Source organism: Hyperolius riggenbachi, chromosome 2, assembly GCF_040937935.1.
Source record: "Hyperolius riggenbachi isolate aHypRig1 chromosome 2, aHypRig1.pri, whole genome shotgun sequence".
Taxonomy (NCBI): Eukaryota; Metazoa; Chordata; class Amphibia; order Anura; family Hyperoliidae; genus Hyperolius; species Hyperolius riggenbachi.
In genome coordinates, this window is record NC_090647.1 from 201,153,918 (window position 1) to 201,170,902 (window position 16,985).

A 16,985-nucleotide genomic window follows, 5' to 3' on the forward strand; every position below is an offset into this window, starting at 1 on the left:
AGTTTGGTGAACTGGGATAATGTACTACAAGGGGAAGACACTGAAGGGAAATGGCAAGCTTTTAAACTTATACTCAATCAATATTGTAGTATGTATATCCCATATGGAAACAAAATGTCTAGGAATAAAAAAAAGGCCTCTATGGATGAATAGAAAGGTTAAAGATAAAATGAAGAGGAAAAATAATGCCTATAATGTCTTAAAACAGGAGGGGACCGAGGCTGCACTAAGCAATTATAAGGAGTGCAATAAAAATTGTAAAAAAGAAATTAGGCAGGCAAAGATTGAAGCTGAAAAACAAATCGCTAAGGATATCAAGTCTAACCCAAAAAAGTTTTACAAGTACATTAACTCTAAAAAAAGAAAGGTTGACTGTATAGGACTCCTAAAGGATGAGGGTGGGAACTCAATGGTTGATGACCAAGGTAAGGCAGAGTTATTAAATGCTTTCTTTGCTTCTTTCTTCACAAAAGAAACAGCACTGTTGCAAACTGCGGAAGAGTCTCAATCTTCTAACTGTAGTATTAAATACTTAACGCAGGAAGAAGTGAAGGCAAGACTAAATAAATTAAAAATAGACAAGGCACCTGGCCCGGATGGCATGCATCCTCGGGTCCTAAGGGAATTAAGTTCAGTTATAGATAAACCCCTTTATCTTATCTTTTGTGACTCTCTTGCAACTGGCAGAGTCCCAGTGGATTGGCGTACAGCCCACGTTTTCCCATTATTTAAGAAGGGCAAAAAATCTGATCCAGGAAATTATAGACCTGTAAGCTTAACATCAGTTGTATGCAAACTATTTGAGGGGTTACTAAGGGATACTATACATGACTTCATAGTAGAAAATAATCTTATTTCTCAGCATCAACATGGGTTTACTAAGGTCCTGTTTGACTAACATGCTCAGCTTTTATGAGGTAGTGAATGCTAATATGGATATTGGGAATGATGTAGATGTGATATACTTGGACTTTGCAAAGGCCTTCGACACTGTTCCCCACAAAAGTCTGGTGCAAAAGTTGAGGATGCAAGGACTGGGGAAGAGTCTGTGTTCATGGATAGGGAACTGGCTAATGGACAGAAAACAAAGAGTTGTGGTCAATGGATCGTACTCAAAATGGGAGACTGTTAGCAGTGGGGTCCCACAGGGGTCTGTTCTGGGTCCAGTGCTCTTCAATTTATTTATTAATGACCTAGTAGATGCAGTAGTGAGCAATGTTGCTATTTTTGCAGATGATACAAAATTATGCAGAATCATCAACTCTCAGGAAGATAGTGTCATATTGCAACATGATCTGGATAGGATGGCTATATGGGCACATACATGGCAGATGAAATTCAATGTTGACAAATGTAAAGTCATGCATTTTGGACGTACTAATGGTCTAGCACCATACAAAATAAATGGGATACAGTTGGGGACATCAAACTTGGAGAAGGACTTAGGAGTACTCATTGACAACAAGTTAAATAATCGTACTCAATGCCAAGCAGCTGCAGCTAAAGCTAACAAAATTTTGGGATGCATTAAAAGGGAAATAAAAACTTGAGATGCTAGCATAATATTGCCCCTGTTTAACACTCTAGTAAGGCCACATCTGGAATATGGAATTCAGTTCTGGGCACCACATTACAAAAAAGATATTGCAGTTTTAGAGCAGGTGCAGAGACGAGCAACAAAATTGATACGTGGGATGGAAGGTCTCACTTATCAAGAAAGGTTAGATAAACTGGGTTTATTTAGTCTAGAGAAAAGACGCCTTAGAGGGGATCTAATTAACATGTATAAATACATCAGAGGGCAATATAACAGCTTGGCGGATGAGCTTTTTGTCCCTAGGCCTTCTCAAAGGACTAGAGGACATGATCTGCGCATGGAGGAAAAACGTTTTAGCCATTTATTTAGGAAAGGGTTCTTTACAGTAAGAGTGATTAAGATGTGGAATGCATTGCCACAGGAAGTCGTTATGGCAAACTCTATACCTGCATTTAAAGGGGGCTTAGATGCTTTCCTTGCGTTGAAAGACATCCATGGCTACAATTACTAGGTAATGCCTAATGATGTTGATCCAGGGATTTTATCTGATTGCCATCTGGAGTCGGGAAGGAATTTTTCCCTTTAGGGGCTAATTGGACCATGCCTTGTAAGGGTTTTTTCTCCTTCCTCTGGATCAACAGGGATATGTGAGGGAGCAGGCTGGAGTTGTACTTTGTACTGGTTGAACTCGATGGACATATGTCTTTTTTCAACCAAAATAACTATGTAACTATGTAACTAGGAAATTAATATGGTAGCCTCCATATACCTCTCGATTCAGGTTCCCTTTAAGGTTTTCTTTATTCTTTTCAAAAGCATTTCCTGTTAAAAACCTATGTAACGATGCTGGCTAGTCTCTCTACTTGTGTGCACAGTGTTCTGGCAGTCGGACTGTGCCACTGCCGTTCCTGGATTTCTTTGAAACCTTGAAAGTTACCCTATGAGGAAATGTACCAGTTGTAAACCTATTTATTCTATAAAGCATTTATCAGTGCACACTGGCAAATAAGTCAGTTCATACAGGTGTGCTCACTGCTATAATAAAGTCAAAGTTCATTCAATATGCTTTGGGCTGACACCACTAGTAATCACTTGACAGAAAGCCTCCACCACACCCAATCACACGGGACTCACCGGATTTAAAGACTACACAGGCCAATCAGCACTTTGGAGATATACACAGGTCACCCGCAACCTATGTGATCAATGCCAATATTAATAGGTTGCCTCTTAGTCGATTCACAGGTAGTGTCAATAAGTTGACCTCCAATCTACATCAATCTTATAAACTCTCCACATCAGTAAGGCTTCTTTCAAAATGACCTTGAATTAAAAACCTCTGATAGTGCAAAACATTTTCCCTTTAATATGTATAAAAACCATTGCACTTACATGCCAAAAGCACAGAGGCGTATCTAGAGGGGTGCAGGCATGGCTCGTGCCATGGGTGCCACAGCATTGTGGGCGCCAATCCTGCCTCTGTGCTGCGCCGCCATGTCTGCCTCATGCTGTGCCCCAATGCCTGCCCCTGGGTTGTGCCCCAATGTCTTCCCTGAGCTGTGCCCCCATGCCTGCACCTGAGCTGTGCCCCCATGCCTGCACCTGTGCTGTGCCCCATGCCTGTCCCTTTCCTGTGCCCCCATGCCTCCCATCACTCAGACCACAGATCAGATTAATTCTGTTATTTGGGGAACAAGGCTTCTTATGCATGCAGGGCCCACTTAGCTAAGTGTTAGAAAAGAGGGCAGAGAGGGAATAGGAAGATATATTTCCAAGAAAGTAACTTCAGCAACATCCGGAGCCAAAAAACACAGGCAACCATAACAATGTTTGTGAGAAAGGATGTTGTTTTTAAGGGGGGGGGGGGGGGCAGGCGCAATTTCAGAGTTTCCATAGGCTCTATATTACCCAGATATGCCCCTGCAAAAGCATGTGATTGCATTACAATGTACAGTATAGGAGTGCTGTAAAATTGCTTTTGAATCACTGTTCAAAAGTTGTTTTGCAGCGATTTTGTGTTTTGAATAAAATTTTGTTTACCTTCCAGGCCTCTTAGTTTCCTGTACATCAGCTTATCGTGCATAGTCCCGCCTCTTTGCATAAAAAGTAATCACTTCTCTACCTAGAGATAGAGAAGCATTGATGACCTTTTTTTGCGCAAGGAGGCAGGACTACACTCTGGAAGTCGGAGCAAATGTACACGAAGTGACCCGGCATGTACATAAAACTTTATTCAAAGCACATTAAAAAAAATGCAAATCACAAGCACCATACAATCACAGGTACAGTGCCTGCAAATAGTGTTGCAAAAATGCAGCCAAAAATGCTACACAAAGCCCTTGCACTTTAGCAAGCACAAATGCTGTTCTTAGTGTACCCTGTCTTTTATGTTGTGTGTATTACTGATTTTCTTTTTTACATACCAGTGTAAAATACGCATTATATACGTTATGACAGTTAACAACTTGTCAAAAGAGTTGAAAATGCTAAAAACAAACTCTTGTTGATGGGAATGTGTATTTCACTCATCCACAAGTGGTGAAAAGCATGAATGGATGCTGGATTCTACTGGCAAATAGGGGAGCTTACTTTGGTAAATATTCAAGTCCTTGTTTAAAGTTTTTCCAACATGCTCATTTTTTATGACAATGAATGTGTAACTGTGCTGCTTAACAATATTCACTATTTTACTTTTACTTGCTATAAAGTAACATGTATGCATACGCCCCTGTAACTCTAAGTGTGCTTATTTTTTCTGCACAAAACTCATTAAAAATATTGAAAACACAAAAAAGTTCTAAGGCATGGAATTCTGAGAAAATGCTACAAAAACATTATTATATGTATCTGTAAGGTCCACTGGGCATATAAAAATATTAAAGTGGAAACGGTTCTGTCAATTCAGTCAATCAAAAATGATTTGCAATGCAAAGATTTGCAGCTTCAGTTACATTCAGAACATTCTGGTGATTTGTAGCTTCAGTTACTTCAGAACTTGCCACAAATCAAGTGAAATATGGTACTTTTCAAACATAAGATACAGTTTAAAGTGAGTGATATTTAGACACTTAGTAAAATATCATTGCATATTTTTTCAAGAGAAAGATGCGTATATTTCATTCAAATCATGAATTTGATAAGTATAGTGTTTTGAATTCAAACTAATTCAATATTAACACAAGTAATTTTATTATCTTCATATCCCAGGCTGCCATTTGGAAAAATGTGGCAGCAATTAGTCTGGTAAGCCAAGAGCTCCTCTAATGTTTGCACAGCACATGGTAAGGCTATGCACACACCAGGTAATTTGTAACCCCAAATAAACCACAACATTTACATGCATAGTTTGGAAAAGATCTATCAGCACCTCTACAGGTATTAAAATGGAGATTATTATTCATAGGTAAATTATACATAGTAAACCTGGTGCATAAGTTGACATTACAGAAGATTTGCCATATATTGAGCTAACATTTGTTTGGTGCTTTTCCCTTGTAGTTCTCAAAAGTCATGGGTAGTGCAGTAAGTTACTCTGACCATGTGTGTACTATGTGTGTACCCTGCTCTTCCTTTGCCATAGCCTAGGGTCAGTTTCTTAGGGGAAGCCAATTAACTTTCCAGCATGTTTTTGGGATATGGATGGAAATGAGAGTTCCTGGTGGAACTTTGGTTTCTATCATTGGGTGGGGATGTACTGGCAAACAAATAATACAATGTTCTCATTAATTATAAGGAATACTAAGACCCATCAGGTTGTTCCTTGCACTAGAATAAATATGTCTACGGCACCTTTAGTGAATCAATGACTAATGAAAACTTCTACATTTCACCTTGATAGTATATAAAAGTGGTACAACATGTAGGTAAATGAGATAGCTTTAGAAATAGTAATGGACATACTTTCTAGTCACCATACAGTCTTGACTTTATATATTCAATGGCATAGAAGATCAATTTGCTTAAATGAGAGGCAGTCAAAGACTCGAAGAAGATCCACAAGCTGTACGTTCATGCAGACATTAGCTATAGTGGGATTTTGGCATTATTCTGTACTATACATCATTCATAATTGTCATGTACTCCTAACAAAAGCACCTTCTGCCCCCCCAAGTGCTTCCCCTGCATAGCAGCTCTTCTTTCAGACTATGTGTGCTCAATATACTACCATGATTGATGTCTTCTTTCAGTCTTAGGCATGCACTCAGGTAGCTTAGCTGGAGTGCGTTCTGAAATGTATTCTTATTTTTATAGCAGCCCACAACTGCGGACGCAAAGAGTTGATGTATTGTGCAAGAGGAAATTATACATGTAGTTTAAATTGTGATTCTTCTGAAATGGCAGAAAATTGTAAAATACAAAAAAAAAATGCATTTAAGCTTTGTGAAAAAAAAAAAACTGTTACCTAGCATAGCTAGATAGTCTTTTGAATATACACTTTGCAAATCAGACCCCATATGCAACTAATTATTATACACAGCATGATGATACACATTTCACAGCAATTTCTGTTTAACGATTTAAGGTATGCGGTAAAGTACACCATGAAGCACATAGTGTTTTTAAGAAGGATATGGCATTTTCCATGTTTTTGTAGAGGGAAGCGAACGGGATTATTTCAAATAAACCAAGACATAATTAGCAGACAATGCTAAAACTGGCATAAAACCTTCCTTCAGGCGACTCCTAATTTAAGTGTTACTGGCACAAAGTCGCGACAGATTGTGTTCACCACTGCAATATTTACATAGCAGAAACCCACAGTGCAGAAAACGTGAGGCTCAATGATGCACTAAATTAGCAACAACCATTTTCCGGTGTTAATTTGCTTCCTTGTATATGTCCTGATCTTCAACTTCTAAACTGATATTCCACATCGAGTTATTTTTTTTTTACCACTACAGTTAAAAAGAATTATACAGTATCAAATCCTGACCTGGCATAACAGAGGAATAATACTACTTAACCACCTTAAATGTTCCTTTCTTCAATCACTTTTGATATCTGTTTTACAAGTTGAGTAGTTGAATAAGTTTGCTACATTTGGCAGTTCTCTCTAGCTAAGCCTGAAATAGAAAACTGTCCTTTGTGTTTACTAAGGAAATATGGAAAGGTTCCAAGAGAGAAAAAAATAAAGAAAAAAATGAAAGGAAGTAAAGAAGAATAAGAGATAAGCACCAAGGAGACCACACAGGCAAATTTAGACAAAAGAAAAAAATAAAGGATAAAAAATGGTGCAAGAGAATTAGAACAGCAATATTTTTCATAAATAAATACTGTTTAAAAAAATCATCTTATGGTACGCAAATAAAAAACCCAAAACCTTATTGTACATCATTATAATCACATATAGCAACTAAAGACGATGACACATTGGACTGTTTTATTTTTTTACCTTTCCTAATCTTTGGTGCTCTTGAAAAGCAGAAATCAATTCGTGGGCCCATTTTATTTTGTCAGCACTCGGAGTAAACTGCTCCTGGACAATAGGAATCTGGCTTGGGTGAATCACCTGCTTACCTACAAGAAGATTAATAACACCAGAAACATGAATCAACAACAGATGTTCACGCAAAATGTGTCAAACATTCAAAGATGGAGAATGCCTCCCGGACTAGACATTAAATAATAACAAATAATTACTGTAATAGCGTTCTTTTTTTATCCCTGGCACTCCAGAGCAGCATGAATCCTTTCCTTGTGCTCAGGAGGCATGGAAGGATAAATGCAGCCTTGACTCAATTCAGAGCGCTTTAAAAGAATACAAATAATCAGTTCTGTTTTAAAGCAAACAAAAAGGAGACCCATTTTTTACTTTATTGTCTAGCTAGCAAAAAGGGCTGAGGCTGGAATAAACTCTGTTAAGAGCAGAGGGACACTGTGCTATTAAACAGGTTAAATGTGAAGCCTGCAAGAGGAAAAAAACATTATTTGTTCCTATTAAAAAAAACACACAAAGTAATGAAAACACAACATGTAGTCAAATGATACAAGGCTCCTTTTCTCACCATTACAAGCAATGATTCTGTGAAAAAGATTTAAAATTATCATGTTCACGGTGCATTAAATGCTGCACAATGGCATAAAGGACACATCCGTAATACTTTTCTTAATACTTTATTATGGGTTTCATTTTATTTTAACCAAAGGCTTGTATGACCATACTTCAAACATACCAAATACTGACTTGACCCCAGATATTAACCTTCTACAGCATTATTTATATGCAAAGCTTTAAAGATTTAAATATACAAAATCACTTTATAAGCAACAAAGTCTCACACTGTTAAAATGCACTCAGTACTGATATAAGAAGATTACTAAATTATAAGTGTTCTTAGCTCCAATTTGACATATTTTAACTAGTTGCCCAAAACCACTACAAAACCAATAACGGATTCACTACAAGTTGAGACCATCCCAATATTTTTTAATGTTGCTTAGTCTCTTTATTTAATTTACCGTAGTCCTGTTTCAACCAGTATCTCTTGATTCAGGGAAGTGATTATAATTCATGTATATCTAATTCTGTTATAGTTGTTACAGTCATTTCATCACAAAAGCACATCTTCAAATGCAAAGGATTTTACTTGGTGGTGAGAGATAACCGTAAGCACATGATAGAATTAGGTTTCCCTTTATGATCTTTTAATCACTTATTTAAAAATAATATATATGTGTGTGCGTGTGTGCGTGTGTGTGTGTGTGTGTGTTTATATATATATACCTAAAAAGTGATTCAAAGATTATTATGGGATATATATTACAAAGAGAGAGAAAGACAAAAAGAGAAAGAGAAAGAAAACAAGAAGAATGAAAGATAGAAAAGGAAAGATTGTTTTGATAGGTCTGTATTTTTTTTAAGCATGTTGTTGGTTGCCGATTGATAAATAAAATCTGTTCATTACCTCATCTTTGAAAGTATCCTTACACTACAACATAAGGTTTCCACAGAGGTATGTGTTTTTTCCCCCGCCAGTTTTGCCATTGAACTACGCCTGATGTGAAGGTGATTCAGCAAAACATAAGCAAAGTTCACTCAAATCTCTCTTTAGGAAACATACCATGTAAAGGTGGTAGGTGAAATGTGACACTTCATGAAAGCTTTGTAATCTCTTTAAGCTCAAACCTTGTATTGTCTGCTCAGGTATCCAGCACCACTTGACATATCATTCTAGGTCAATTTGTCAGCTATGAAGGGATTACAAAGCATAATGCCAACTCTTCATACAAGAGTTTTTAGCTGTAACAAAGCAAGGTGTGCCTGTGTGAAGCTCAGCATCTGTTACCATAAACAGTGAAATGTGACTTGGTAGCAGCTGTGTTGTTTAGCGAGAGCCTCAAAATAAAACTTTAATAACTTCTCACTACTTTCTGTTTTATTTACAGCAGGGATTTTAACAAGAGTAATCATGACAAATTAGTGGTAAAGTTTCATAAAAAGAGCATTATAGTTTTGTATGGGAGGATTAAAGTGACCATGTAGTGGGTCACTGCCTTCCTACGTAGCAGTGTGGCTGCAAACTATGGACACACACGCTGGAACCTGACCAGAGCTAAATAATGATGCAGCGGCACTTAATGGTTACATTGGAAGTGTCATTTCTGTGTGACATCATCTCTAACATGAAACATGGGTACTCTGCTCTGGGAGGGTGACGGTACAATCAGAAAGTCATGCACCGCAGCTATAGTCCAAATAGTCTGGATAATTAATCCTCAATGAAAATCAATAGTGCTGCTCCAAAGGCTGTCAGTCAGCTAAGGAAAACCTGTACTAAGAAAAGGAGCACTCTATCGTGCATTCAAACTTTTAATGGAAAATTGTATAAAATTGTTGCACTTACATGATATCCTTATATCAAAGGCATGTAGCATAGATGTCCCCTAGGGCGACACTTCCTGTCCTTACTCTGACAAGCTGTGGCCAGCAGCGTGGTTGTTACAGTGGAATACTCAGCTTGGTGAAAAGACCTGCCAGGGAAAAACCCTATTGTCATCTTGCTGTTAGCACCATTACGAGTTTCGGCGTTACTACGCATTTGTGCGATGACACTACAGCAATCGGCATGTATTTAAATATCAGGCCGTGTAAGGCTGTTGCCACGGTAATATAGCTTAATAAATAACGGGGCCCTCTAGAGGAATGGCTTCTACTTTCACTTCACAAAGGCCCAACTATTACAAGTTTAAAAACAACATGTTTATTGCATACATTTAACCTAAAAACAGGTGTGTGTTGCTGATGCAAAGCATAGCTCCATATATCGGAATATCATACACCTCGATGAGCTTAGCACTGCTAGCTCATAGGCATATCAGCGGAACCAATAACAATTCATTCAAATGCATACACATTTTTGGCATATATTTAGAAACTCAAAATAAACTGCTTCACTGCCCTCTGCACTATTAGTTCATAGCCATGTTGGCAGAATCAATAACAATACATCCTATTAATGCAAATGCATGGGCAGTAGTAGAAAGAACAAAAATAAAGCAGTGGAGCAGTCAGATAAAGCAGCATGCACTTCCCCTCCCATCAAATTTTTGGAGAGATGAAGAAGCAGATGAAGCAGTACCCCTCAAACCTAGTCATGGCAATAATTTAGTCGTTTTTCTTAAAGGACACCTGAACTGAGAGATAAATGGAGGCTGCCATATTTATTTCATTTTAACCTCCTTAGCGGTATACCCGACACTGTGTCGGGCATACCGCTCTGTGCCCCCAGGAGTCCCCCATAATTAAATAATTGTCCCAAATGACTGTAATGCCTTTAGCTAGCTAGTAAAAGTGTCGGGCACCCGCTGCTCCCCTGCGATCCCCCCGTGTATACATTACCTCCCCCCCCCCGGATCCAGCGATCGCACAGCCTCCCTGCACAGCTCCGGTCTCTCTATGGGGAGGATCGGGTTTGCGCATGACGTCATGTGCGATCCTCCCCATAGAGAGACTGGAGCAGTCCCGGGAGGCTGCACCGATTGCTGGATCCAGGCTGGGTAATGTATAAACGGGGGAGCAGCGGGGATCGGAGGGTGCCAGACATTTCTACTAGCTAGCCTAGTGCTAGCTATAGGCTTTACAGTCATTTGGGACAAATATTTATTTATCGGGCAAAAAGTAACAAAACCACCTGAGCGGCGTAACGCTCAGGAGGTTAAGCAATACCAGCTGCCTGGACGTCCTGCTGATTCTCTGCCTCTAATACTTTTAGCCATAGACTCTGAACAAGCATGCAGCAAAAGAGGTGTTTCTGACATTTTTGGCAAATCTGACAAGATTATCTGCATGCATGTTTCTGGCGTGATTCACACACTACTGCAGCCAAATAGATCAGCAGGGCAGCCAGGCAACTGGTATTAGTTAAAAGGAAATTAATATGGCAGCCTCCATATACTTCTCGCTTCAGGTTCCCTTTAAACTAAACATGCAGTCCCCCAGAATCTATAGTAGAACATACTGGCAAAATAAAATGACATATTACAAAAAGATCTAGTCTCTAAGTCCAAGCATATAAACAGATAGAACACAGAGCTTTTAATTGAAGAAAAAAAATAAGACTTTCGAAAAAGGTAACACCAGGCAAAGCTTAAGAATCAAGAACTTACAAACTACAGTCATAGACCTATTCCAAAAACTGGCCTCAGAGATCCTCAAAACAATAAATTTATAAAGCCCATAAAGCCTTAACTAAAAACAACCAAATGCCCCCTACTAAGAGACACTATTGCAAAACCATACAAAGGCTTATGCAAATGTCCATAGGCAATTATCTCAAGTTCCAAAGTCAAGTACCAACTTTTAATTTACCTGCCCCTCACACTTATTACAAGGTTTAAAGACCTATGGGTGTTGCGTGCAAATAATACAAGATAACCAAATAAAATACTGTTGAACCTATCACTCTATCTATAAGGACAAACTATAGTCAGTTACATTTCGATGAGAAGCTAAAACATGATGGAAAATGCATGGACTCATTGACATGACAAACAATCCAATCAAGAAATCTCTCAGGTCAGCAAATATTACAAGCCTACACATCCTAAAGAATAGATTTTACTGAAAAGGAGAAGAGGATGGGTACACTGAGCAAATGGAGCTCTTCACATGCCATTCTCTTTCCTAATGCTTGATAAATCTGCATATTATCCATAAATTTTGCACTCTGAGGTTTTTCCTCCCTCCAGATATGATTGTTTAGTCAATTCATGTCTGATGAGAGTGGATCTGAATTTCAGGTATCACTTTCTCTGGTTCCAAAAGAGTTAAAGGTTATTATTATTTAGTATTTATATAGCACTGACATCTTCCGCAGCGCTGTACAGAATATATAGTCTTGTCAATAACTGTCCCTCAGAGGAGCTCACAATCTAATCCCTACCATAGTCCTATGTGTACTGTATATTGTGTAGTGTATGTGTTGCAGTCTAGGGGCAATTTAGGGGGGAGCCAATTAACCTATCTGTATGTTTTTGGAATGTGGGAGGAAACCGGAGTGCCCGGAGGAAACCCATGCAGACACGGGGAGAACATACAAACTCCTTGCAGATGTTGACCTGGCTGGGACTCGAACCAGGGACCCAGCACTGCAATGCAAGAGCGCTAACCACCATGCCACTGTGCTTGTTAAAATAAGACTTGCTAGCTTAAAACTTGGATCATCCTGTTCCATCACTGGACAATTATAGACCGAGAGACATTCTTCAAGAACATGCAGAACAGTGCACAGTGGTTAGCACTCTCACCTTGCAAAGCTGGGTTCAAATCCTAGCCAGGTCAACATCTGCAAGGAGTATGTATGTTCTCCCAGTGTTTCTTCCTGGCACTTCGGTTTCCTTCCACATTCCAAAAACATACAGATTTTGCTACACTGTCAACTGACTAACTGATGTCTTGTTTGTTTGAAAATGATAAAAACACTTTGAAAAAAAAATTGAGACTGATGTGTTATCCTACCTCTCTAGAAAAATTAGCCAGTCGTACAACAGCTACTGGAAAAGATAGTTATTGCACAATGACTATGAGTTTCGCAGGTTGGCCCTGCTTCCCCAGGTCAGTAACAAATTTTGTTGGATGGCATAGATTAGACAGGAATGCCACTTGTTTGGGATTGGCAAGGGGGAGTAGCATCAGAGGAGCGGGAGGAGAGGTGAATGAGATGAAAAGCAGAATTCAGTAGGGACTGGAGAGGTGCCAGTCTGTTTGTGGTAGGCCACAGAGTAAGGTGTTACAGTAATCAAGACAGGAAATAATTAGAACATGTACGAGCATTTTAGAAGGGATGGAGGCAGAAAAAAATAAAGTCTTGTAATAATAATACCTTTTAATGGCTAACTAATAAAGTTACATAATGCAAGCTTTCTGGGATCTACTCTCCTTCTTCAGGCATATTTCCAGATGTTTGCTGTAGTAAAACACTGATGCAGGTAAATAGTAAACACGAAGATGGCAGTTGTGCTGGTTGCTGTTTAGCAGTTTAGATGTCAGGTAGATGTCAGTAGGGATGGACAAATTCCGGAGTTATTTTTGAGATGGAAGTAGCAGGAGGTTTAATGTGTCAATATGTGTTATAAATGAGAGCTCAAAGTCCAGAGTTACAACCAGATGGTGAGCGTTAGAAGTTGAGGTTATTGGGTCATTTTCTACATTGATAGTCACTATAGTTTGGGGAGCAGAGGGACAGAGAAAATATCACAATCTCTGTTTTGCGTTAAGTTTTAGGAAACGGGAAGTGAGGCTGGACGAGTTAGAGAGGGCTGTAAGGTCCAAATAAGTTTTTTTGATTAATGATAATATGATTGCTTGTTTAAATGAGGAAGGTAAAATGCCAGTTGATATGGAGATGTTGAAAATAGTTGTTGGAGCAGGGATAAAGGAAGAGGAAAGCCGGGGAATAAAACAACTGGTGTTGTTTAAAAGGAAACATCCATATCCCTCTCAGTTTAGGTGCACTTTAACAGCACTGCCTGTTCGGTAATAGAGATGGCCTGAACCTCTGATTTTACTTCCGCACAAATTTGTAAACATGCGAACTTCCGCGAACCGCAATAGTCTTCAATGGGGAGGCAAACTTTGAAAACTAGAAACATTTTTATGCTGGCCACAAAAGTGATGGAAAAGATGTTTCAAGGGGCCTAACACTTGGAGGGGGGCATGGTGGAGTGGGATACACACCAAAACCCCCCAGGAAAAATCAGGATTTGACGCACAGCAGCGTTTTAAGGGCAGAAATCACATTTTATTGCTAAATTGGAGGCCTAAAGTGCTTTAAAACATCTTGCATGTGTATACATCAATCAGGGAGTGTAATTAGTGTACTGCTTCACACTGACAGACCAAACTCACTGTGTAATGCACCACAAACAGCTGTGTAGTGACGGCCGTGCTGGACTGGTGCGCACCACGGCCAGAGTGCAGGCGATAGCGGTTTTCAAGCCCCTATGGTCGGGCTGAGGTAGCTGAATGACAGAACAACAGTGACTAAGTGTCCAGCTGATCAAATTTGGTCTGTCCACAATGAAGCAACAACCTTATTATCTATTTTCTTGGGTCAGGTGTGCCCCCCAACACACTCATATAGCCGGCGGTCTTTGCTTCATTGTGATACGCAAGCACCTTCACCGCGGCAAGGTAACGATCACGAAGGGGAATTGACACATGTACATGCCTTTCGTTTTGTTGTTGCAGCTGCAGTGCAGCCAGAAAAATTAGGCAGGCATGTACACACACCAGAAAAATTATTATAGCGGCTGCTGCTAGCAGCCTGGAGTCCTGGTGGACCCTGTTGGTGGTGGCAGTTAAGCGGCCTGCAGACAGAGATGCTGTGTGGGGACTGACAGTCTTGGGGCAGGCAGCCAGTCACACAGCGTGCAGGCAGAGATGCTGTGTGTGGGGACTGACTTAGTCTTCAGGCGGGCAGTAACCCTCCAGGATCCATGCCTCATTCATTTTGATAAAGGTGAGGTACTGAACACTTTTGTGACCTAGGCAACTTCTCTTCTCAGTGACAATGCCTCCAGCTGCACTGAAGGTCCTTTCTGACAGGACGCTTGAGGCAGGGCAAGTCAGAAGTTGGATGGCAAATTGTGACAGCTAGGGCCACAGGTCAAGCCTGCGCATCCAGTAGTCCAGGGGTTCATCGCTACTCACAGTGTCTACATCCACACTTAAGGCCAGGTAGTCGGCTACCTGCCGGTTGAGGCGTTGGTGGAGGGTGGATCCGGAAGCGCTACGAGGCGTTGGACTAAACAATGTCCGCATGTCCGACATCACTAGAGCGTCCTGTCCTTGCCTGCGTGGACATGGGAGAAGGTTTACTGGCAGTGGTACCATTATTTTTTTATACGGGGGGTCCCTCAATAGGCTGCACAGCATGAAAGACGCCATCTGCAAAAAGTTGGATCCAGACGTACTATCCAACTCCTCTTGCTCTACCTCAGTGATGTCAGGTAAGTTCTCCCCCCCCCCCCCAGCCACGAACAATACCACAGGAGACTTGAGCAGCACAAGCCCCCTGCGACACCTGCTGCGGTTGTTCTTCTGCTGCCTCCTCCTCCTCCTAAAAAAACCAACAAAACCTTCCTTATCATCTGACTACTCTTCCCCACATGACTCTTCCTCCTCCTCTCCCCTCTGTGCTGCCGCAGGTGTTGAGGAAACATCTGGTTCTGATGAGAATTGATCCCACAATGCTTCCTCCTGTAACTGTTCCTGTTCACTCTCATCCACAGCTTGATCCACCACTCTACGCATGGCACGCTCCAGGAAGAAGGCATACGGGATCAAGTCACTGATGGTGCTTTCACTGTGACTCACCATGTTTGTCACCTCCTCAAACGGCCGTATGAGCCTGCAGGCATTTTGCATGAGTGTCTAGTACTTCGGCCAGAACATCCCATCTCCCCAGACTGTGTCCTTTGACTGTAATTGTAGACATTCTGTTTGACGGCTTTCTCCTGTTGTAGCAGGTGGTCGAACATCAGGAGGGTCGAATTCCAGCGAGTCGGGCTATCGCAAATCAAGCGCCTCACTGGCAAGTTGTTTCTCCGCTGAATATCGGCCAAGCGTGCAATGGCTGTGTAAGACCACCTGAAATGCCCACACAACTTCCTGGCCTGCTTTAGGGCATCCTGTAAGCCTGGGTACTTAAACACAAATCTCTGGATTACGAGATTGAGCACATGTGCCATGCAGGGTACATGTGTCAACTTTCCCAAATTTAAAGCTGAAATTAGATAGCTGCTGTTGTCACACACCACGTTGCCGATCTCCGGTTGGTGCGGGGTCAGCCACTGATCCACCTGTTTGTTCAGAGCAGCCAGGAGAGCTGCTCCAGTGTGACTCTCCGCTTTGAGGCAAGACATGTCTAAGATGGCGTGACACCGCCATACCTAGCATGCAGCATAGGCCCTGGGGAGCTGGGGCTGTGTAGCTGGAGAGGAGATCGCAGCACCAGTAGAGTTGCGCTGCCAAGGAGGAGGAGGACGACAGCGAAGAGGATGTAGCAGGAGGAGTAGGAGGAGAAGGAGAGAAGGTGGCAGCAGGCCTGCCTGCAAGCCATGGAGGTGTCACAAGTTGGTCCGCTGCACAGCCACGTACTCCCTGCTTGCCCAGTTCCCGCAAGCCAGCTGTCAGACGCCGGGCAAGGGGGTGACTGGCAGACATTGGGTTCTTCAGCTCAAAGATTTCCCTCATGGACACCTGGCTGCTGCTGTGGGCAGAGGAGCAGGAGCTGCTCAAGGTGAGAGGCAGAGTGGAGGAGGTTGGCTGTGATTGTGAAGGGAGAAAGCAGCTGAAGATGATGCACCTAAAGAAGGAAGAGGAGAAGGAGGGTGGCTTTGCTTTTGTGTGCTGCTTTTGCTCAGGTGGTCTTTCCATTGCAGTTTGTGCCTTTTCTGCATGTGCCTTCATAAGGTAGTTGTCCCTACGTGGGTGTTGGCCTTTCCACGGCTCAATTTTTGGTGGCAGAGAATACAGATGGCATTGCTCTGATCTTTGGCATACACACTAAAACATTTCCACACCGTTGAGCCACCCTGGGGTGTGGGCACTATGGTGGCGTCAGCAGCTGACGTTAAAGGGCATGTTGGCTGGCTGTCCATAGGTGGCAATACATGTCGTGGGACACTGCCCCCAGCTGTTTCTGACGACGGGCTCCCCCTGCTTCTTTCAGCAACTCGTCTCCTCCTACTCCTCTCTGACTCCCCCTCTGAACTGTCCCCCTGTTCATCTCCTCTATTGGGAACCCATGTGGCATCCGTATCATCATAATCATCATAATCATCCGCCCCGGCTTCGCTTGTTTCAAACACCTCCAAAACTGCACCAATAGCAGGTACTTCATCATCCTCCTCCTCACACGTTACATCCATAGTGTCGCCTAACTCAGACATATGAGGTGGTGTAACTTGCTTAGCGCCTTCATCTTGTTGTAACAATAATGGCTGT

At 41.4% G+C, this 16,985-nt stretch overlaps 1 protein-coding gene across 2 annotated transcripts in view; it reads right to left on the reverse strand.

Moving 5' to 3' along the window:
• Nucleotides 1-16,985, reverse strand: part of CLYBL (citramalyl-CoA lyase) — a 511,709-nt gene that overhangs the window by 93,752 nt on the left and 400,972 nt on the right. For both annotated transcript variants that reach the window (XR_011026162.1, XM_068267998.1), the window contains exon 7: nucleotides 6,930-7,054. Coding sequence is in view for 1 of the 2 variants with exons in the window: in XM_068267998.1 (XP_068124099.1) it covers nucleotides 6,930-7,054 (125 nt within the window). In the remaining variant the exon portion in view is untranslated. The remainder of the gene's footprint in view (nucleotides 1-6,929; nucleotides 7,055-16,985) is intronic.